Source organism: Aulostomus chinensis, chromosome 19 (genome assembly GCF_037954235.1).
Source record: "Aulostomus chinensis isolate RoL2024-O1b breed Wild chromosome 19, RoL_Achi_v1.0, whole genome shotgun sequence".
Classification (NCBI taxonomy): domain Eukaryota; kingdom Metazoa; phylum Chordata; class Actinopteri; order Syngnathiformes; family Aulostomidae; genus Aulostomus; species Aulostomus chinensis.
Genome location: NC_141338.1, coordinates 23,637,944 through 23,661,255, shown reverse-complemented (window position 1 = coordinate 23,661,255; position 23,312 = coordinate 23,637,944). Strand labels below are relative to the sequence as shown.

At 41.6% G+C, this 23,312-nt stretch overlaps 1 protein-coding gene across 7 annotated transcripts in view; it reads left to right on the top strand.

The window, feature by feature from the left end:
* The window catches only part of slc71a2a (solute carrier family 71 member 2a), a 42,033-nt gene extending 18,926 nt beyond the window's left edge, over window positions 1-23,107 (top strand). For all 7 annotated transcript variants that reach the window (XM_086186596.1, XM_086186598.1, XM_086186600.1 and 4 more), the window contains 5 exons: window positions 4,833-4,904; window positions 8,122-8,234; window positions 8,537-8,634; window positions 9,828-9,991; window positions 18,449-23,107. In XM_086186596.1, coding sequence (XP_086042722.1) covers window positions 4,833-4,904; window positions 8,122-8,234; window positions 8,537-8,634; window positions 9,828-9,991; window positions 18,449-18,721 — 720 coding nt within the window. In that variant the 3' untranslated portion in view covers window positions 18,722-23,107. The remainder of the gene's footprint in view (window positions 1-4,832; window positions 4,905-8,121; window positions 8,235-8,536; window positions 8,635-9,827; window positions 9,992-18,448) is intronic.
* The last annotated feature ends 205 nt before the right edge of the window (window positions 23,108-23,312 follow it).

Sequence of the window (23,312 nt, the reverse complement as noted above, 5' to 3'; positions counted from 1 at the left end):
GAAGGGTTTGTTAATCTGTTTACAGTAGCAAACAGAACTCGAGAATTACCATTAGAGTTTGTAATCACTTCAGAGAAATACCTCTCCCTAGCTCTTCGTAAAGTCTGGTTAAACATGGATAATTTTTGTCTATAAATGTCATAGTCAACCTGTAGCTTTGACTTGCGCCATTTCCGTTCGGCTCTCCGGCACCCGCTTTTTTGTGCCCTGACAGAGTCTTCATTTCTCCATGGCGCTTTTTGTCTGTCTTTAACTATTCTAACCTTAACAGGAGCAATGGTGTCCAAGACATTCAAAACACTTTATTTATACGAGTTTATACATTAGAACCAGAGGTATTTTCAAAAGCAACCATTTCCATAAACTGTGTCCTTGTTTTGTCATTTATGAGTCTTCTCCGAACCATTGACGACCCATGTGCTGGCTTGGGTATAACAGACAGATTAAAGAAAACACAAAAATGATCTGATAATGCAATATCCATGACATTAACACCTGAAACAATAACCCCTTTTGTAATGAGCACGTCCAGTGTGTGCCCTCTGTTGTGAGTGGGTTCGTTCACATGCTGAGTTAGACCAAACGTTTCAAGGACAGCACTGAGTTCTTTAGCATGTCTGTCACTGGCTACATCCACATGCACATTTAAATCACCTGTAATAACCAAACAGTCAAATTCGGTGCACACAGCTGAAAGTAATTCAGTAAAATCATCAATAAAACAGTTCTGTGGTGGCCTATAAATAGTGATATAAAGTATGGTGGCTTGTTTTAACTCCAATTTGAATGACAAATACTCAAATGATGAAAAAACTCCAAACGACAATTTTTGTATAACTATATTTTCTCTGAATATGCTACACACCCCTCCACCTCTCTTGCTCTGTCTTGTTTCAGATTCAAAGGTGTAGTGAGGTGGAGTAGACTCAATCAGGACTGCATTACCTGTATTTTTGTCAAGCCACGTCTCAGTTAAAAACATTAAATCAAGATCACGAGAAGAAATAAAATTATTAATTAAAAATGATTTGTTATTTAAAGATCTGACATTAAGCACAGCATGTTTGAGATTAGACTGAGTTTCAAAGGACTCTAAGTTCTTACAAGAGATATGGATTCGATTTCTCTGCTCATATGGTCTGTCTCTCTCTTATCTAATCTTTGTGATATTACAGTAGGTATTGTTTTTGCAGAGAAGTTCTCCTCCCTGGACCTCCAGTTGGGTATACTATGAGTGGTAGCAACGCAGAGGCCCTTTACATCCTAGACAGCAGTGGTGACACTGTTGAAGATTACAGCTGGGCCTGGTGGTGAAGACCGAGCTGGGGGGAATCTGGGGGGAGGGGAAGGGGCACGATACTTCTTTGGGGCTAGAACCCTCGATCTAATCCTGTCTGGAGTGAGAGGAGCCATTTTCGTGCCTGATTTTATCAAGCTTTCAAGATGGTTTGGAAATCTCAAAGGTGACTGTGGAGATGGGAGTGAGAGTGAAGAGTCTCCGGAGGGTGTAGACACAGCAGGTGGTGCCCAGGACGGCGGTGAGGGAGAAGGTGACAGGGATGCTGCATCCCTTACCTTCTCCGGAGATGCAGGTTTTGTCCTTGCAGCTGCAGCAGAGTTGTTTTCTGAAGATGCTGATGTTGTTGTTGTGGGAGCTGGAGCTGATGCCTTCACTGGGGATGCAGGGTTTGTTGTTGAGGCTGCTGTGGCTGAGTCCTTTCCAGTGGTTGCAGAAGGTGCTGTTTTGGGTACATCCTTTGCCGGGTCCTTGGGTGGGGAAGAGGGAGCTCCTCTCCCTCTCCTCTTTTCTCTCATCGGTTGCCCGCAAGCCTGGTTCAGTTCAGGCCGGTTCTGATGCCTCAGAGTGTGGAGGAGGTTATCCGTCAGCCTCTTTACTCCACCTCCATTCAGGTGTGGCCCTTTTCCTCTAAAAAGGTCACCTCGATGCCAAAACAGGTTAAAGTTCTCGATGTAATGCAATCCTCTGGACTTGCAGATGTTGGGTAGCCACGTGTTCAACTGAAGCAGTCGGCTGAATTTATTCACTTTCCTGTCCGTGTTTGGGAGGGGTCCACTAATAAACGTGGGTAACCCCACTTTATGGAGTCTCTCAAAGAGTGCAAGAAAGTCTTCTTTCAAGATTTCAGACTGTTCATTTCTGATGTCCACTGCACCCACGTGAACGATCAGCTGTTTCACTCCCTGGTTCGTAGCCAGCTCCCTAGGTAGCGCCTGAGTGATGTCAGACACTGTAGCACTGGGGTAGCTGCTTGTTATTATCTGCTTACAGTTTATGTTAGATACGGCCCCGTCTCCTAGCAGCAGCGTATCTTTGACCTTGACGCTTGGCACAGTTTTTCGGCCAGGCTGCTGCCCTGCTTTGACGTCATCCCCATTTTTATGTGACAGTGGTAAGAATTTGTTGGTTAACTTTATTCCGGGTGATGTAATTAGTCTTTCATTCCGAACATTTTGACATCTCTTTGGTTTAGCACCAAGATTACGGTCAAGCCTCGGAAAAGACACAGTGTCATTTAGCTTTAGGTTGTGAGTAGCAGTCTTTTCACCCCTTTCTTTGGAAGTAAAAGTGGATTTCTTACCACTGGAGATCACTGGAAGAGTATCATGAAGTCCTTTTTCTGTTTCTAGGGCGAAAATCCGCTCTTGTAGTGCACAAATTTGTTGTTTGTAAATCCGACAGTTTTCGCAGGGAGACTCTGTTAGGGTTACTCCTTCGGTCATGTTGAAAACTTGTCGCTGAGTCGTCAGATACGTTTTTAAAAAAGCATAACAATGATGAAGAAGTCTTGGTTTACTTAAAAGAAAAAAACAAAATCATATCCAAAACTGGCAGAAAAAAAAGTCAAATGAAAGTAAAATGATTAAAAGGCAGATAAAAGCATAAGCAGCAGGAGAGAGCAAAGAGACGTCTGCACTCTTCAGAAGCGGGAAGCAGAAGAAGTTAGCTTAGATGCTGCTCATCTAAGCTAATTTACAACCAAGTCCTTTCAAAGCTTCCCCAAAGAGCTCAGCTGAAAGACCCATGTGGAACGGCTGCTGCCAGCACAGCCCATTAGCATCTGAGTGGTCGTTGAAACTCCCTAACGACCACCCCTGAAACTCCCTGACACCTCACAACGACTGTCGTTTGGGGAGGCCAGGTGAGTCTCGGGAGGGTCGTTTCCACCACAATAGCACTGACCACTCCCACATAGGTTTATAAGCTGGAGTTTCCACACTCTTCACTAGAACTGAAGAAGCCTCTCGGATGAGAGGTGAAACGTCTTCAAGATAAACTTACGTCCAGTTGACCAGATTTTACTTCGCTTCGATAAATGGCAGTAGCCAAGTTGGGGACAAAATGTCAGATAGATGTCTCATCTGTTGGTATGAAACTCAGATAACAGCTCACATAACAGAAAGGAAGTTTGAGGAAAGACAACACAATTAAAACCATCTGGAGGCTGTGCAAGGAGACTGTTCCAACTGATGCTTTACCTCAGCTTTTGCTTTCTGAGTCTTTGAAGCTCTGTTAAAGAGAAACAAAAGGTCATTCATTAACATACCTGTGTGTACATTGTGCCAAAGCAGACAAAAAAGAAAGAAGAAAGGACAATTCAGTTTAAAGTTCAAAAGACTACTGGTGTGAAATGCATCTCCATGTTTACATTGGAAGCCTTTGCTGTTAATACGTTTCTGACTCATTTCAATCACATTTCACTTCCTTCCAACTGCTCTGATGCTTAGTCCATTTATTTTTCAATATTTCGATTTTCTTATAATAATTAATCATTTTAGTGTACTAAATGAAACATTTATTTACAGCTGGACGAGGAAAATTCTGAATAAATCCATGAATTTAAACCCTGGAGAGTTTTGCTGACCCCAGCCACTCTCTAATAAGTGCAATACATTTTTACCTTGGAAGACATTAGAAACTAACACTCCTACAAACAATTCATATTACTATAGATATATCTTTCAGGGAACACCCTATATGCTTATTCTGCTTACAGTATACTTGAAAAGCAATGTATGCCACCAGAATACCTGCTTTTAATTACAAAGCCTTGTTATATACATTAAGATGAATTTTCTTTATTTGAGCTAGCATGTTGGCATGTTGCTATTTCTGTGGTGTGCACATTCCAACTTGGGAGAAATGAGTGCTTCTCAGCTGGAGAAAAAGACCTCCTCGTTCCCCAGTTAAAAACGTGAGCACATCTTGTGTTTTTATAATATAATAATAATAATATAAGGGAGCAGCAGTATCCATCAAGCCATCAGGTGCGAAGTAGGCCTGGAAGGAGGTGGCAGCCAGTGTTTCCATTTTGTCAGACATTGGGAGAATCACATTCTAATGCCCCCCATCTGCTCATCTGATTGATTCGCTCTTTAAAAAGTACTTCACACCCAATGCCATTGACCGAAGACTAGCCTCTACTTGGTTTATGGTGAAAAAGTTTTCTGGTCTTGAAAAGTAGCAGCGCACCATGGTTGCATCAGGCTCTGCCTCATGAATACAATTAAGCATCTGTTGATACCTATGGAGTGCAGATTCATTTGCTAGGGCGAGTGCACTTGATGGGAAAAAATTTTAGTTTGAAACTGGAAATGCCACTTGCGCTTGACCAAGTGCCAATTTGCCCAATGATCAAAATAGGGCCATAGGTGCTGGTTGTAATTTTCCACATAAAACAATGTATTGATGCCTTCAGTATCTTTTAAACAAATATGAACTCCTGATTGTTGTTCTGCTCATTTGTGTATATCTTTGAATGACATATTCAGTAATAATGAAAAAGAAATTTTCATGATTTTTCTCCCTCCAGGTCATAAATTTCTCCTCGACAACCATTGCTGTTTTTATCGGAGTCGTTGGAATTCTGTCTATTGTAGCACAGGTAACAACCATTTTAAGTCATTTCCTTATTAGGAATATAATTAATTGACTTGTATTGTTAGGGACAGTCTAACGCAAGCCCTAATCAATTGATGCTCAACCTTACCCTTTACCTAACCTTAATTCAGACTAAACTAACTTTAACCAGGAACTCAGACATTACATAATGCCTTATTAGGAGCTTTGGTCCTAATGGGAGGGTCAGTACTGTCGCCTCACAGCAAGAAGCTTCTGGGTTCAAGCCCCGGTGTGCCTGGGCCTTTTTTGTATTGAGTCTCCATGTTGTCCCTGTACCTGTGTGGATTCTCTCCGGGTACTTCAGCTTCCTCCCACAGTCCAAAGATGTGCAGGACTGTGCTGGCTGTGAGTGTGAATGGTTGGGCTTTTTTTTAAAGTTTATTTCAAATGCAAGAAATAAAGAAGAAATAAGTCAACAACTGACAAAGACGACAGCAAAAAAAGAAATCCTTCTTAATACATTGGCCTTGTGCATTATTTGTGAAGTTTGGTACAGTACAATATCAGTGAATTTCAATATTTTTGATTGTAAGAATAGTGAATGTGTGTGGTAGAAATATCCAACCTTGTGAATGATGTGTACTGCTCTTTTTTGCAGAACAGTTAATGGGTATAGTGAGGTTTTATAATTGTTGCCCCACACTTGCACACAGGAGGTAAGATATGGAAAGACTAGGAAACAGTAAAGAATGTGGAGTGAATTGTGATCATGAAATGGTTTTGCTTTATTTATTACAGATATGCTCTTTGATAACTTAGTTTGTAGGTGTTTGGGGGAATTATATTTCCGCACACACCTCCTCAATTGAAATATGTACATGTATATCTGTTCTACACTTTCCAAACAACAAGACTTGTATTGTTGATTATAATTGTATTATAATCAAACCAAAATTTTAATTCATTCATTTCCTTCATAATGTCATCATGCAGTTGCTTTAAGTCCTTTCCTCAACAGAAAATATTTGTGTCATCAGGAAAAAGGACCAATTTCTATGGAAGCGCATTGCATTCACTGGATAAAAAATATTAGACACCTTATCTCATAATTATGAGATAAAATAAAGTGCGATCTGAAAGAAATCAGCATGTTCTCACGAGCCTACCCCGTGCACTTTGGTATTCACGTCGCCGTTTATGTAGGCCTTTCATTGTAGCTCCGCCACACGTGGGGGTGTTGCGTCGCGACATAATGCAAGCGCGAGAGCAGCAAGATGGGAAATGTCAATCCACGAGTGGCAATGATGGTGCTTTCACAGTTAATTTGCCGTTACTACCTTCTTGGTTTGAGACACTGGGAAATGCGGATGTTTCTTAAAAATGAGGATTATATGAATATTAGTATTAGGGTTAGGGTTAGGGCCTATAGTTTGTGAAGTGGTGTTTGCTTTCAGTTTTAAGCAGAGGTATAACTTTCATCTGGAAAAGATCCAGTCTGAAACGAGAAATTACACATTTAAGTTAGTGGTGTTGAAATTCCCGTCATGACTTTATTTCACCAGTGCCATGTGGAGGTCGTTAACATCAGTGGACAATTTGCTCTTACAATTATTTATAATATCCAAAATTTCATTTTCATCCTCACCATACAAGAATGTTGAGTTAGGATTTCTGTCCAACAGTTCCCCCATGTTCTTACCATTTGCCCCTGGAAATTATAAAAACTATTGGCAACATCTTCTGTATTATAGTTAACCTTATCCTCATTAATGCAGTACTTGGGATAGTTGTTTGCTGTGGTGCCATTTCATAAAATGCTGTTACATTTTATGTTACCCTTATAATATGAGTTAACTTATTATATTTTTTATATCTATTTTCTGCCTTTTTGTTTTCACTCTTAAAAATTCTAATTATAGAGTGTTTTTCTTCTTGCAGGCATTTAATAATCCCTTTGTGATCCATGGGCAAATGGCAGGTTTACTTTTACTGTTCAACGCTCTTCATGGACAGCTCTTATCATATAATGTATTGAACATTCTTAGGAAGATCTTTTAAGCACTGTTAACATCAACCTTGTCATAGACTACATCCCAGCTCTGCGTCAGCAAATCTCGTTTAAATGAAGTGATGCATTCCTCTGACCTGATTTTTCTGTATTGTTTGCTTGGGCCTTTCAAACCTATTCATCCTTCAATTTCCATTGAATACAACAAAAATCAGGCAGGCGGTCAGTAATAACTTTGATCAGTAGGCCACTCACAGTTTTGTCCTCAGTATCATTAGTAAATATGGTGTCAATTAGTGTAGCCGAGTGGGATGTAATTCGACTAGGTCTGGTTATTTTTGGAAATAGGCTCAAACTATACATTGTGTCAATAAAATCATTGATAGCTTTAACTCTATTAGGATTTAACAGGTCAATAGTAAAATCTCCACAAATGAACAAAGCTTTGTTACTCCTATTTGAAAACATGCATTCCGTCCATTCCATAAAACATTCAATGTTTGTCCGTATGTGTTGGCCCTTTGGCCCTGCGACAGACTGGTGACCCATCCAGGGTGAACCTCACCTCTTGCCTAAAGTCAGCTGTGATGGGCTCCAGCCCCCCTGCGACCCTTAAAGGATAAGCGATATAGACAATAGATGGATGACTGCCATCACGGCAACTCAGCACACCTCACTCTGTGGAAGCTGTGTTCCACGTGAATGAAACTGTATAATTTACAAATTAAAAAGATGAACAAAACAGCCAAATAAAACGATACATGAATATATTTAAAAAAAAAACAGTTGGCTGCTTGTCATGAAAAGTGATTTTAGTCCTTATATTTTTCCATCCATTTTCCAGCGCTTAAAAAAAAAACTGAAATCTGTGAGGCGACGGTACTAACCACTGTACCACTGTGCCACCCCCTGATATTCTTTGTTTCTGTCTCTTTACAGTCACAACATGAATGAAATCATGCTCATCTGTGTTTTATACAGTCCCTAAATTGAGTTCACCACAGGATATTCAACACAGAGGGAACAGTATAGGATAATGACCATCAACAACGAATAACATTTAATTATGTAAATTATTATCTCCTGATTAATTATTAGTCTGTTTTTTCTTACTATTTTATGATATGAAATTCTGATCTCAGTTATTGATATGCTTGAACAAAGGATTTTTAAAACACTTGCATACACCGCATGTACAAAGTTAAACAAATTAAATTAAAATGACCTCCCTCTCTCTCCCTTCCCTCCTTAGACACTCTTTCTCACTCTGCTGATGAGGACTTTGGGTAATAAAAACACAGTTCTGTTGGGTTTGGGCTTCCAGACACTTCAGCTGGCCTGGTATGGATTTGGATCAGAGCCATGGTGAGCTTTGTGTATCTGTGTTTTAACTTGGCAACAGCAAGGGGGCTAATCCCACCACTTCAGACCACATATGTGATCCATGCTGTACACTATTTTTCCTTATGGCAAAATTTTGTCTAATAGATAATAGGTTTAAACAAAGGTAATGTTTAGCATTTTAGCACAATGTAGCAGCTAGGGATGGTGAGGTCACACCTAAAGCCAGATTTAGTAATGATCAATGAATATTACATTAATGAATACTCCATTCACTCTCACATATACAAATCTTTGACTTTGTGTGTGTGTGTGTGTGAGAACAGGATGATGTGGGCAGCGGGAGCAGTAGCAGCAATGTCCTCCATCACTTTCCCTGCAGTCTCAGCTCTGGTGTCACAGTCTGCTGATCCTGATAAACAAGGTGAGGAAGAAAATCTTTAGAATTTTCTGATGGACTTTTTGTTTGCTAAATGAGACACTGAAATCAATTCATTGCCAGCTAACTGTTTGAGCAGACACTGCATATTGTTAAATTTGTGCCCATTCGAAACATGCTTGTTCTTCATGTTCTCTGTTCACTACCATCGCGCTTAGAAAGACTAATATAGTTTATTATGAATTTATGGCAAACATACTCTACCTTAAAGAGGATGTGAACTTGAATAATAAATACATGTTTTTTTCTCATTTCAAGCAAAGTAAGGGATCCATTTAAAGATATGATAGTGTCTTCAGTTGGAATATCAATGTTTCAATGTGATTTGTGTGCAAGTGACAATTTATATTTATTGCCACAATCTCAGAAGCATTTATACATATGAGATCAATTGGCTTTGAACTGGCCTGGGGAAGTATTTGATTCAATTTAACACATGTAACTATGGTCGTTGTGTATTGGGTTCTGAGTGCTTCCAAAATGTGGATGACCTACAGTCAACATTATACCTGAACTCCTCCTTTGTAGTAGTTGCAGCAGCTTCACTGCTAAAATACTGATTTTGCTGTCTGTTTGTCTCTTTTTAGAGCACTTTTCTCTGACTTGTGTCCCGCCTCTGAGTGGGTATGTTTAAAACGATTAATGCGTTGTTCCCCTGTGGGGTTTCACAGTTTCCATTGTCTCAGAGCATATGAGACAAACGCATGTAACTACAGTCCTGACCCTGAACACATATATTTGCTTGCTGCAGCTCATCTGCTGCTGTTTTGCGATGTAAGCGTGCTCTCTCTGTAGAGCACTTTTCTGGGACACTCTGCTCGTCTCTGCTCTCTGTCTGCATGCTGCCTGGAGTCACTCAGCACAGCACTGAAGCTCTGCGCCCCCCCCCCCCACACACACACACACACACACACACACACACACACACAAACACACACATACACAAATATACACAGCTCATTGAGTGAGTTCATTCAAATTTATTAATAGATAGATACCGCGTGTTCAAATTGTACCAAATTCAACATAGTGTTTCTCTGAATCCCCAGCAATGTGAAACAAATCTGATATTTATTAGATCTACAGACAGACAGCAATTCTTGCTTGATAGATAGATGCAGTCAGAGGGAGACAATCTTGCTAGTCAACATAAATTGCCTCCTTTCCTACCCCTACAGGTGTTGTCCAGGGGATGATAACAGGGATCAGAGGCCTATGTAATGGTTTGGGTCCAGCTCTGTATGGATTCATCTTCTTCCTCTTCAATGTTGAGCTGAACACCATGGATCCCATCCAGGGAGACTTCAACATTGACCCCCTGCCTCTGCATAGTCCCACTGAGGTATAGTATACGCTTCTTCCAAAGACTGAAGTGCCCCTGGCTTTGCTTGAGCAGATAATGCCCACAGCAGAGTGGAAACACAGGGTATAAGATATGTTCCAGGAAATTGTATCCATCATTAAGTAATGATAATATGAATATAAAATATGATGACAACATGACTGTAAAATTTGTCTTTAAGGAAAAGACAATTTTTCAATTTCTTTATTTGTCTTTTAGGGAATATACAAACTTTGGGGTAAAAATTGTAATCAAATATTCATCACACATTGAACTAGAGTTTTTATCTTACCATTTCTTGCCAAGAGATGGCTGCACTGCACTTCAAATTTAAAGAAATGCGATCACATTGAAGGAGTACCTCATCAGCTGATATCAGTCCAGCTGCCTGTTATCGGAATATCTGATCATGTGAATGCAGACATCGAACATCCTGGGAAGTTCTATTTATTAGGAACACACAAGGAAACAGGCCAAGTCTGAGCACTAATTTCTTCCTCTTCTAGTTTCAATATCAGACTTAATAAACAGAAAACTGTCTCTGCACCACTCAGTCTCATTAAAAGTCAGATTACCTTGACCATCAGCTGATCTCTCTTTCTTGCTCTGACTTCCAGTGGTGAAGATGTATGTGGGAAAGGACGGTGTCTAAACTTTTCTCTGATTTTCTTTTTCCTTATTGTATGATCATTGCTATCGATAGTTGTGCAGTGTTGAAGTGTAGTTAGTGCTGCTCTGCATGTGAATCGTGTCTCCCAGCGGGATGGCGTCCTCTAAAATGCCCCCAAAGTCTCTTGGACATGACATGAGGCTGGTACCCCAGCTCCACCATGGAGCAGTTACTGGTCACTGTGGGAGAGCAGCTGAGCCACGGTAACATCTCCTGGGGGGGCGGGGAGCCGAGTGCTGAGGCCCCTCCTCCTGTGGCTAGAACTTGAAGTTGCACTGAAGCCACTTTAGACAGGAGCCTCAGCCATGGTTATCCTCTTCCCTGTCACAAATGTTAACAGAGACTAATCTAGTGGATGTGAGGAGACTGAAACATCCTTAAGTTAAACAATACACCTGGATGAAGGTATCTGGTGGTAGTGTCAGTGCTGCAAGGTTATGCACAATTAACATATCTGCTTCTTTTATGACACATACAGCAAATTGTCAGGTCCAACCAGTTGGCTTTTCAGACCATCATTTAGTCATATTAGACATGGATTCATCCCCTGCCAAAAGACTTACATCAATCTGGCATTTTTCTCCACTGCAAACACAAAAAGAGCCATAAACCAGTTGGAAGGTGGTATCAGAGAAATAAAAAAATGTGGCTATAAAAAATGCTGAACAGTTGCTTCTTATAAAGAAACAGCTGAGCTTTCTCCGTGAAAAGGCTGAAGGAGCCCTGTTACGAGCCCGATTCACATAGAGAAACATAGACACAATAACCTCCTTTTTCTTCAACCTGGAGAGGCTTGTGGGCCAAAGGAAGCACATGGTGTGTCTTCATTTGCCCAATGGAGAGCTGACCTCTGTACCTGCTGAGATCAGGAGTTCTGCAGTGTCTTTCGACACAGACCTGTTCAGAGCAGAAGGATGTGATGTGGATGCTGCTGTTGAATTGTTCCAAGGTCTTCCTCAGCTGAGTCCAGCAAAACGGGACAACCTTGGCTCTGACGTCATTCTGCAGGAGCTGTGACTCAGGTGGCCTTATGCAAGGCTCTGGGCATGGACAGTTTACCAGCTTCTTTGAACACTTCAGGAACACACTAGGATGCAACAGCTGTTTTTAAGGGAGTCTTTCGAAAGAAGGTTCTTCCAGCCAGAATGGCAGAGACGTTGATTCCAGGACAGCTGCTTTCAGACTTCAGGCAGCTCAGCAGCTGCTGTATGGTTGCTCTCCCTGCTTGTCAGGTGTCGTTTGGCTGCTGCTCTGGAGGGCAGTGTGGCTTGGTTATGACAAACAACTTTTTCTAATCTAGTCCCCTGTACACAGTTTAACTGGGCACTGTTTTGTGGCTCTGTACTCAGCGCCTGGAGGAATCTGAGCTTCATGAGACCACCTGACCCCAGAAATATGGCTGTTTGAGGAGCTACTGTTTGACAGTGATTGCCTGACTGCACCTTCACGTCAGCCTGCCTAAGAAAGGGCATTATTAACGTAGGGATTATGAAGCTGGGCCATGTCACAAAGACATCAGTGGAGAGACTGGCTGAACAGACAAGTATGCAGTCCACTAGAGTGCTGTGGAGCCCACTGAATATGGTGTGGTAGTTGCTCCCGGTGCCACTCCACGCCTTCACTCAGAGCTATGATCTGGCAGACCAATGGAATGAGGAACAGGACTACATCTTACCTGTCAAAACTGTGAATCCTGCGGTGGGGGGAGTGGAGAGAGGAGAGTAGGCAGCTTCTTTCCATGAAATCGGAGATTCAGCTCCGATAAAAGGAATCGGGAGCATGGCTCGGAGGTAGAGTTGTTATCTAGCAACGGTAGGGTCACTGGTTCGATCTTCACTTTCCCCTGTTGACCATGTCAAAGTATCCATGAGCAAGATACTGAACATCTCATTGCTCCCAATGGCCCTGCGATGGGCAGGTGACCCGTCCAGGGTGTACCACGCTTCTTGGCCAATATCAGCTGGGAGAGGCTCCAGCCAGCCCTGCGACCCCTCATGGACAAGATGTATAGAAAATGGATGGATGGACAGATAAAAGGAAGCAGCTGTACTCCCAACTGTGTGATGGTCCAAAACATTAGCTCTCTAACAGGAATCCCGGAGTCGAGGTGGACAGAGGTTTTGGGTCAGACTTTTCCCCTAATGGCAGCTGGCAGGTCCTGTATAAGCCTCCTGTGGTGAAAAGGATGGCTGGCCTCCAGTGGAGGATCATACATGGAACAATAACTACAAAGAGACACAGAGTTCACCTGAGCACTGGGCAGGGTTGACCTTTCTATTCAGGGTCAGAGACTTTGGAGTATTTAGTTGTGTCTTGTCCCCAGTTGACTGGTCTGTTTGAAATGTGAAAGAAGTAAGTAAGGAGTTTAGAAGAGGTCTTCTCTTTTCCCTGATTTTGTTTTGCCAAAAATATACTCCAGAGAAAAAAAATGAACTCTGCTCTTGATGAATTTTATCTTAGCTAGAACGAAATTAGCCATTTGGAGGAGATGGAATAATCAGATACTTGGAGTGAACTGGACTGACCCAGGACTGACTGTGTCTTAGAGTTTTAGTGGCAGCACGTCTGAAGGTGGAACAGTTTCATGGAGGAGTGTGTGTTTAGGCAGGTGTTCTGCTCACTGTGGGGAGGGAGTGTCTTTAGTGATTAATTGTTTTTAAATGATACCAGTTTTTAGTGTGTGTGTGTGTGTGTGTGTGTGTGTGTGTGTGTGTGTGTGTGTTACTCTATGAATTTATTCATGTACCACTAATTTATTTTTAATTGTTTTTAAGGTGTTTAACTATAATTATTGTGGTTAAATTAAAGTTGCTGGAAAATCAAGTCTCTCTTTTGCACAAAATACAGCAAAAATAAACATAACATGGATTTATTTTGTTTCATCTCTGCATGATTTGAACATTTACATACACCATGTGATTAACTTTATTGTCATGTTGTTTCAAGCATGAAACAAATGTTCCACGCTAAGTTAGTCTGCTCCAAAGTGTCTCTAGACAGCTGAAGAATCCCCTCATGTCTCTCAACTATTTTGGTTTTTGGGGGAGAAGAGGAGCAGTGAAGAGGAGGAGGCTGGGAAGGAGAGTGATCCTCATTTACCACACAAACCAACACACAACACCACAGCATTAGACACAATAATCATTATGTTAATGATGTCACATACCAGGTTTATGTACCGTGGTATACCTTACGGAATTACTGGTCTGACCCTACTCCTGACCCTTGTCCTCAGTTCCTGGTTAAGGTGTGAATTGAGGTTAGGTTAAAGTTTGGGTTAGGCATGAATTTGTTCCTGTTGGGCAGTGATTCTCAAACTGTGGTTTATATACTACTGGTTGCAATCACACGCTATCACTCACTGACTTTTCACCTATATCCTCATCTTCTGCTCTTGCCGCATCCAAACATGGCTCCTCTCCTAGCTTCTGAGACTCCTGAGCAACGTGTAGGAACACCAGAACGCTAAGACAGGGACCCAGAGACCAGCGCCCCATTCATCACAAAGCCACCCACATTTACCACTGAACTAGCCAAAGTAGCTTTCGCCATTAACCACCTGACCAGCCATGCACGGTTGTGGGAAACTGCAGAGTGGGAAAGACAGTCACCTGCCTTCCAGTGTTTCCTGGCCTTCTCAGAAGAGCTTCACAAAGTTTTTAGCCAACTCCTGCCTGATCCAAAGTCACTGTCAGACTCCTGAACCTGAGGCAAAGGCAGTGGTCAGGGGGAGACTTTTCCAGAAATGTTCTCTCTTGAGCCACCCAGTATGGCTGGAACACCACTGCCCAGATCGATGCCTTTATGCACAGCTTGGCCTACTACATCATGGATGAGCTGGTAGGGGCATGGTGGCGCAGTGGTAGCGCTGTCACTTCACAGCTAGAAGGTCCTGGGTTCAATTCCCACAGAGGATGCTGTGGTCATTGTGTTTCATGTCCTGTCCTCCATGTTACCAGTGCCCACAGCTTGGGTGGGGTTGGCAAAAGGGCCTTTCTGTGTGGAGTTTGCACTCGGGGTATCCTTGCAGGAACCCCTCACAAATCCTGGTTACTATAGCACCTCCTCTAGTCAATTGTGGCACCTGATGGGAGGGAAAATAATTGGTGGGAAGTGGGACCCTCCCACGTGCTAAGTCCTCCTGGTGAAAGTCCCCCCTGTCTCATGACAAAAAGCGGTCTGCTAATGGGCCATGTATAGGAGGACGCATGAGTCCAGTTCAGGTCTATCCCCAGGTTGGCAGAGATAGGTAGTGCCTGTAAGGCACAGGTAGTGCTCAGGATTTGTAGTAAATTGACACTGGGTGTTTGAAAAAAAAAAAGAAAGAAAGGTTTACAAAAATTGGGGTTAAAATTATTTTTCAAAAGAGGATGAGCTGGTATCACGCAAGATCCCAACCTCCCTCGACGACATCATCAAACTGGTCATCTGCTTTAATCTCAGGGTTCAGACTCGGTGGCGGGAATGACTGACCGCAGGTTGCATGTCCGAGGGATTCCATCAGTCCACACCCACCGTAGACCGAACCAGAACCCACACAGCTGGGGTGCATCTCCCTCACTCCTGCAGAACGGAGGAGATGTCAGCTAGCCAGGCTCTGCCTGTACTGCGGAGGAGAAGGACATTTTGTCACCACCTGCCCAATAAAAGACAGAGCTCCTTCTTAGCTGAGCAGATACGGGTCTAGCGGTCTCCTCACCCTCACACCCCCCTCCTCCAAGCCCGCCTACTTTTCCTGGATGGTCTGCACACTCAGGCCACCCTCATCGACTCTGGAGCTGATTCCTGCCTGGTCAGTGAGAGGGTGGCTCTGCAGTTAGAGCTTAACTCCCACTGACTCACACAATCCCTGCACAAGCCCTTGACAGTCACAAGATGGACACCATCACCCACCAGACATCGTCAGTCCTCCATGCTTCTGTCTTGGAAATCATCATGAGACCATTCAATTTCACATCCTGGACTATGCTGATCTGCCTGTGGTTCTGGGGTTCTCTTGGCTTTGCCACTAAAACCTGATTGGTCGATTGGTGTACTAGCTCCATTCTTGGTCCGGCAACTCAATATCTTCTCACCTGCCTGAAGAATGCTGCTCCACTGCTACCCCCTACCCCCGCAGCACAATACCACCACCACCTAAACTCTCAAATATCCCACCCAAATACTATGATTACAGCTAAGCATTTAGCAAGGTCAGGGCTTCGTCCCTGCCTACTCACCGGCCATATGACTGTGGCATCACAGGCATCTCCTGCCTGGCACAGCTCCACATAAGGGCTGTCTGCTCCCTCTCTCCACTCCTGAGAGCAAGGCTATGAAAGAATACATCAACTACTCTTGGTTGGCCTCATCTGTCCCTCCTCGTCACAGGTTTCTTTTTTGAGGGGAAGGAGGACAAATCATTGAGGCCCTGCTTTGAGTATCTCACTCTTTGTAAAGGCAGAGGAATGTGAGTTCTCTCCCAAAGGTCCAACGTGGACCAGAAGGGGGTCCAGAGGAGGTTACAGTCCAGAGGAAAGGTTGTGGGTGCCATGGGGACATCTTTGATAAAGACCTTATTAGGCAATTCCTCTACAGGCACCCCGACCAACCATCAGGCAAGGGGCAGGGTCCCATACATTGACCATCTTCTGTCGCTGACCCCTCCACTGCCAACATCTCTGAAGAGGATTCTGCAGTTGAGGGAAGGAGCCACCGATCCCAACGCTGCCTGACATCCGTGAAGATTCTGCCTCAGAAGAATATTAAACGCCGTACCCTGTCACCTGCTTGATCAGTTTAGACATCAGGAGCCGTACTCTGGGTGGGGGTTCAGTCACAGTCTTGAACCTGCTCTACCCAGTTATTTTCCACCTCCACAACCCCCTGCTCCAGCAACACCTGCATCACAATCACTATTATCTCACCTGCTGTGCCTCAGCCAATCATCTACTCACCTGCAGCCCTCTTAACCTCATCTTCTGTCCCTGACAACAAGACAGCCTGTAAGTCCCTGCTGTGCTGGTTATCTGACCCATTGCCTGCCTTCGATTATCCAACTGTGTGTTCCAAGATTCCCTTTTGTTTGGACTGCGAAGTATATGAAACAGTCCTGTTAAATTGATCACATCACCACCTTATGACCGAATGGTAACATCTCTGACTCTCCCACTGGTGATATAGGTTCAAGCCCTGTCTGTTCCACTAAATTTGTATCCTGAGTGTTCAAGAAAACTTTTGCTTGTTACATCAACCTCCTGCTTCACATCTGGGTTCTTTCCTGTTTGCTTGGCTGTGACACAGATGGGAACTTTTAACAAAACACCGAGGGCTCTACACAAACCACTGGATTTTTTTCAAACATGCTTATCCCTGCACTACAGGCATGTGAATACACACGGACATCCCTTTTATTCATACTCCTTCTAAAACACACACATTCTTCCCTTTAGTATAGTTAGTTTGTTCTGTGTATTTGCTTTTTATTTTGTAAATTAATGTTATAAATACACATGTAGTAGCTTTAATGTTGCAAAAGAATGAATTTGATGTTGAATTATAGGTTGTGGTGAAATTATTTTAAGAACAAAAAAACTGGCACTTCCCATGCCACTAGATGGCAACACTTGTGGCCAATCAACCTTGGGGCACTTTGTCGTACTGACTAAGGTTTTCCCTCCAGTCTAAATTTTTGCTTGTGTTGTACATCAATTTGGACAAAAGTGTCTGCCTAATGAAATTGTAGAATAATATGCAAACGTCTTCCTTGCTCCAAAGAACTCCAAAGTCTTTAAATAACTCACTATTGATATATAATATTGATTAAAATTGAATAATTTGTGATTCTATGAGACTCACAACACAGTTAAACAGTTTGAAGAAATACATGAGTTATTTTAACAGCTATATGAAGGTGGTTGCTAAAATCACTGGTCAAATATTGAATGTGTTTTGTCTTCCGGGAGCTCGTTCCAGCTGCTTGCTGTCTTGAAATGCTGTTATTTGAATTGAGAGATTTTGTTGAAAATGTTAGTTTTCTACTTTCAAAATAAGGAGATTTAACTGCATTGAAGAAGAAATTCAATGTGGTCTGGGATGATTAATTATTTTCTTTAATGTTATCTTAAATGTTGACCCTCATTTTACGTGTTCAGATATGTCCTAAGACTAACGCTACTTTCCCACACCATTGAGGTGCTCTTACAGTATGCCTTGTTGCAGGTATGTTTAGCTCACACTAATTCATTTGACTTTTAATTTAAAGCAAATTCCATTGATTTGTCATATTAAGATATTTTTTACATTTATATTTAGAGCAGTCTTGGATGAGAAACATCTATTTTATTAACAGTTAAAGTATAGGCTAACTCATAAAATAAATGAATACATATATAAATTAGCCAATTTACTTAACTATTTACAACAAGTTTACATTTTAACCAGTAAAATAGATACATTTAATAATAAAAGTGCTCAAAATTCATAAATTCAAATTGTAAATTAAATGGCTGCTGTTCATAGGGAAGCTTTAACAGTGGACAGTCGCTTTAGTAGCATCTTGGCTGGTGGAGTAATTTCGAATGAGTGTTTAAGCTTGAGATGAACTACGTTTGCGTTTGTACGGTTTTAATCAACACCCTGACAGCCAATCAGAAAAGAGCATTAAGCCTGACCATGATATAAAGTCAGATAGTTCTGAAGCTTTACTTAATTGACTTTCAAATGAAAGAAATGAATTGTTTGGACAAATAATCATGCTCTCTCTCTCTCTCTCTCTCTCTCTCTCTCTCTCTCTCTCTCTTTGTTAGCGGGCACTCATCCCTGGCCCACCTTTCCTGTTAGGGGCGTGTTCTGTGGTCATTGCCTTCCTCGTCGCTCTCTTCATCCCTGAGAAATCGTCCTTCTCTTCTTCTTCCTCTCAGCTCTCCCTCAGTAACAAGCCCTTCCCAAGCAGTAAAGAGTCACTATCCTCACTGGCTGGTGTCCACATCAACACGCCTCTCCCGGGTAGCGATGATGAGACCCCTCCCACCACCAGCAATGAGGACTTTGAGCCGTTGCTGCAGGACAGTATCGTTTGATGGACAGGTGGAAGGACCACAGACAGTGGGATTCCAATTGTGATTACACTGATAGACATTTCTCACAAAGAAAAGAACTTGTTTTCTCCATGTTCTCCTCTACTTTGAAATTTAGAAGATATTGACTCAGAAGGCAGGGATAACAAATTAGGTTAGCAGAGTCTTGTGAATGACCCGTGTTTGTTAAACAAGGTGGCAGGAGCTTAAAGCTGCAAATAGGATGCCTGCATTTGGGCAAGTTTGGACAAAGACAACTTTGGGATTGGCAGAACAAGGCCACCATCTTTGGTGGCAGAAATAGTTTTGAAATGGAAAGGGCCCGTGTAGGTTTACAGCCTGACAGGAAGAGAATTATTTTTGTGGTTTTAAAGGAAGAATTATTGTTTATCTTAAAGCTTGAAGATGTTGATGTGTTTTTACCTTCAGCGGTATCATTCTGAGGCTGTATTTTAATGCTGTGTTTTACTTTTTTTTAATTGCTTATTTTACAGAGGAAACATGTCTGCAACATATTAACAGCAACCAAAGCATTACTGATGATGCTTTACAGTTTTGAAAGGAATTTTTTTACATAATCCTATCTGGACGACGGAGTATTGGGTCCGATGATGAGGAGAAAAAAAGAAAAGCAGGGGATTTTTTTTAACTGGCTCTTAAAGTAAAAGACTTGAAATGTTGAGTACCAAGTCAACATCAAGAAAAATTTTTTCCATTGTGGACTTGAGGAAAAAGTCAAAATGTTGTGAAAAGTGGCAGGGTCTAGTATAAAGTTGCAGTGCTGAAGTCAAGTGCTACTACTTTCACTGATTGTATAGAAAACTAAATCTAAAACACAAATTCAGTGATTTTCCTTCTATCGTTACAATAAGTGAGTAAGTTGGATGTCCAACACGGGAGACCCGGACTTGAAATGTATAGTACTCTTTTAGATAAATTTGAATTTTCTATTTGCTCTACTTAATAACATTTATAATGAGGCAAACAGAAGAGTACAAGCAGTACAACAAATCAGACATTTTACTGTTATCCAACCTTCCTATCAGTCATCGTGCTAAGCTAACAAGTTGACGCGAGTAAAAAATTTACTAGGCAGAGCAAACAGTGCAAAAAATTTATCTGAAAAAGAACAATTAGAGTTGAACCTGTGTCTGCATACATAAGCCCTACAGCAGTGGTCCCCAAACTACGGCCTGCCTCCACATTTGGCCCGGCCCCCTGAACAATACCAGGGACGCATTTTGTTTTTGTTTTTCCATATATGTGTATTTGTATTTGATAATGAAATTGATAGCTAGCTATGAACTATTTTCATTATTAACTATTAAGGTGTGTTCACACCAAACATGACGTGAATTTGATCGCTGGATCGATGTGTTTATATTCACGAATAAAGCAACGTGAAAATTCGCATTGCCATTTGGTGTGAACACACAGTCAGTTAGTAACTATTTCATACACGCACAGAATGTGACGTTCTATTCCACCCTTCTGCAGTCTCTGCTCCTATCTGGCAACCCACAGAAAAAAATCCTAGACCCGAACCCAGAGAGGGTTATTTGGTAGTGTCATTATATATTTCCTGACCTTTTTTCTGTGAAGAACCCAGAGAGGGTTATTGGGTTGTGTGGCTTTTTGGAAAACAGTACATTTTTACGTTTAGGCACCCCTGCGATCACACTTTTTTACAAACTGACCCTGGCCCCCCATCAGAGAAGGGAAAAGTTATGTGGCCCTCACAGAAAAGGTTTGGGGAACCCTGCCCTACAGTAAGGCTCTAGTCATTGGATTTTCCTACTGCAACAGTATTTCACCTTTATTCTTGATCCATATCAAATTTTTCTTAATATTTCTATTTTTTAAAGTGCCTGATGAAAAAAATCTTCTTGACTTTGACTTCATTCTTGACATTTAGCCTTTTTTCCCCCAACATTTTTACTTTTTCTCAACGTGCACCTTGACAAAGAAAACTTCTTCCTCTCATTTTTTCCCTCTTCTCTGGCTCTAATATTCCTTCATATATCTGTCATGAGCTAGATAATAATAGAGTACAACAAGCTGAAAGATGGGTCAACAACCTAAAGTCTAAAAAAAAAGTCAAAATATCACTTAAAAGACATACTTTATCATAATCTGGTTATGTTTTCAGTTTAATCTAGACCATGTTCGCAACACATGCTCTACAGAGCCAAAAAATGTTTATTTTTAGATATTTTAGATGAAATGAAAGAAGTTAAATAATCTTGAATGAACCATTATACTGTATATAATACCAGAGCACCTCACAGTGTTTTATCAGTCACATTTTGCCACTTTACCTCAGATCAGTGTGTTTTTCAATCACACTCAACCTGGATCAATCACTGCCTATCTCGGTTAATTTTAACATTTGCATTTTACTTGTTTGATATTACCCTGAAACATCTACAGTGAATTAATTGAATACTAGCGTGTGTGTGCCTGTCTGTGTGTGTGTGTGTGTGTGTGTGTGTGTGTGTGTTTGTGACACATTTTTGAGGTTCTTTGTTGAAATATGCAAATGATGTATTGTAAAAATTAAATGTGCATATATTTGCTTGCTTTTCTGTAATCAGAAATCTGATCATTGGATAAAACCAGGTCTAAAACTTGTTTAATGTTGATGACATATTAGAATGTTGAATGTCGAATGTTTTTCATCGGGGGATTTTGGATATCTCTTTTTAGCACTCCATAAATCAGGAAATGCTGTCAACAGCCATAAAATAACTTTTTGTGCCATGTTTTTTTAGGGAAAAAGTTATTTGAAAATAATGATATTTAACAATATGTGGATAAAAAGTAGAAAGGGGGGCAGGGTGGCTTGGAGGTAACATGGCCATCTAGGCAAGGCAAGGCAATTTTATTTGTATAGCCTGTTTCCACCACCAGTTTGTCTCCAGGGCTTCCCATGGCATCATAACAACATCCTCTGTCCTCAGACCCTCACATCGACTGAGGAGAAACTCCATAGAAAACCTTTAACAGGGAAAAATCTGAGAAACCTCAGGGTGAGGAGGGGAGGAGGATCCCTCACCAGGAGGGACAGACGTGCAGTAGATGTTGTTACAGACAACAGTTTATAACACATGTTATGAATGTGGACTTCTGGTAGGCGGGGGGGAGCAGGGAGAGCGAGCCTGCTTGATGGGAGAATTGGATGGCAGCAACCGAAAGGTCATTGGTTCGATCCTCACTTCCTCCAGTGACCATGACCATGACGAAATATCCTTGAGCAAGATACTGAGCCCCTAATTGCTCCTGGTATGTGTATATATATATATAGATATAGATATAGATATTTAGAGAGAGAGAAAAGAGAGAAAACATACACACCTATGTTTATTTTGTACATTTTAGTTCACTTGAAGATGTGTAATGCAAGATAATTAGCAGCCAATTCTTAAGATGGACCTGAATAAGAAAAGATATGGCCTAAAGGGCTAAGCATAATTTGATTGACATGTGGTTCTGTAATCCACTCATTTTTATTGTAATTATACTCCATTAGCCACCACCCATTTTTTCTTACTAGGAATAAGCGATACTGACATGCTTTTTCCAATCCTAAATCCTATTTTGTAGCATCAGTTTACAAATGTATTTCCAAAATGATACCCAATTTCAGAGAGCTATCCTCTGACTTCCGATGCCAGAGCTGTTATCGATATGACCAAATAAACTTTTGAAATCTCACTAAATCTAATTTGCACAACCAGCAGATTCTCCAGTACTGTAATTCCATGCTTAAAGAAATTTGGCAAAATGTGACAATGCTCTTGGTGGTGCAGTGGTCAGCACTGTTGCCTCACAGCAAGAAGGTTCTGGGTTTGAGCCCCAGCTGGAGAACAGGGTCTTTCTGGGTGAGTCTCCATGTTCTCCATGTTCCTGCGTGGGTTCTCTCTGGTACTCCAGCTTCCTCCCACAGTCCAAAGACATCAAGAGGGGACCAGGTTAATCCAGACTCTAAATTGACCGTAGGCGTGGCTGGGAGAGCCAATGGTTGTCTGTCTCTGTGTTGGCCCTGCCATGGACTGGTGACCTGTCCAGGGGGAAGGCTGCTGGGATAGGCTCCACCCCCACCACCCTAACAGGAGAAGAGGGAGAAGATGGATGGATGGACAATGCTTTTTTTCTGCCCAGACAAAACTTTCATTCAGCATAAGTCAACAGTCTTGCAAATCAAGATTGTCTAATTACCCTCAGTCCAACACTGTATCATTTAAAAACACTCGCAGATATAAACTTTTTCACTGCTTTTGTTTTCCAGTGAATAAATTGAAGTTGTACTTGAAGTACTTAGTAGCAAATGTGAAACAAAAGCTTAAGAGAAAATTTGATGCTGATGAATTAAACAGTATATAAGTGGCACAGAGTGTACAGTTATTTGCCTTATGGGCTGACAATGTAAATGTACATGTGGATGATACAGTGTGTATAACATAAATACAGTTTAGGATTGGCTTATTTATTATGGTTGATATAAAGTTGAAGTGGTTGATCATTCAGCTTTTAGTCCTGTGTAGCAAGCATTGCTGCAGCATTTATTTCTGTAACACTATGAAGAAAGCATCCC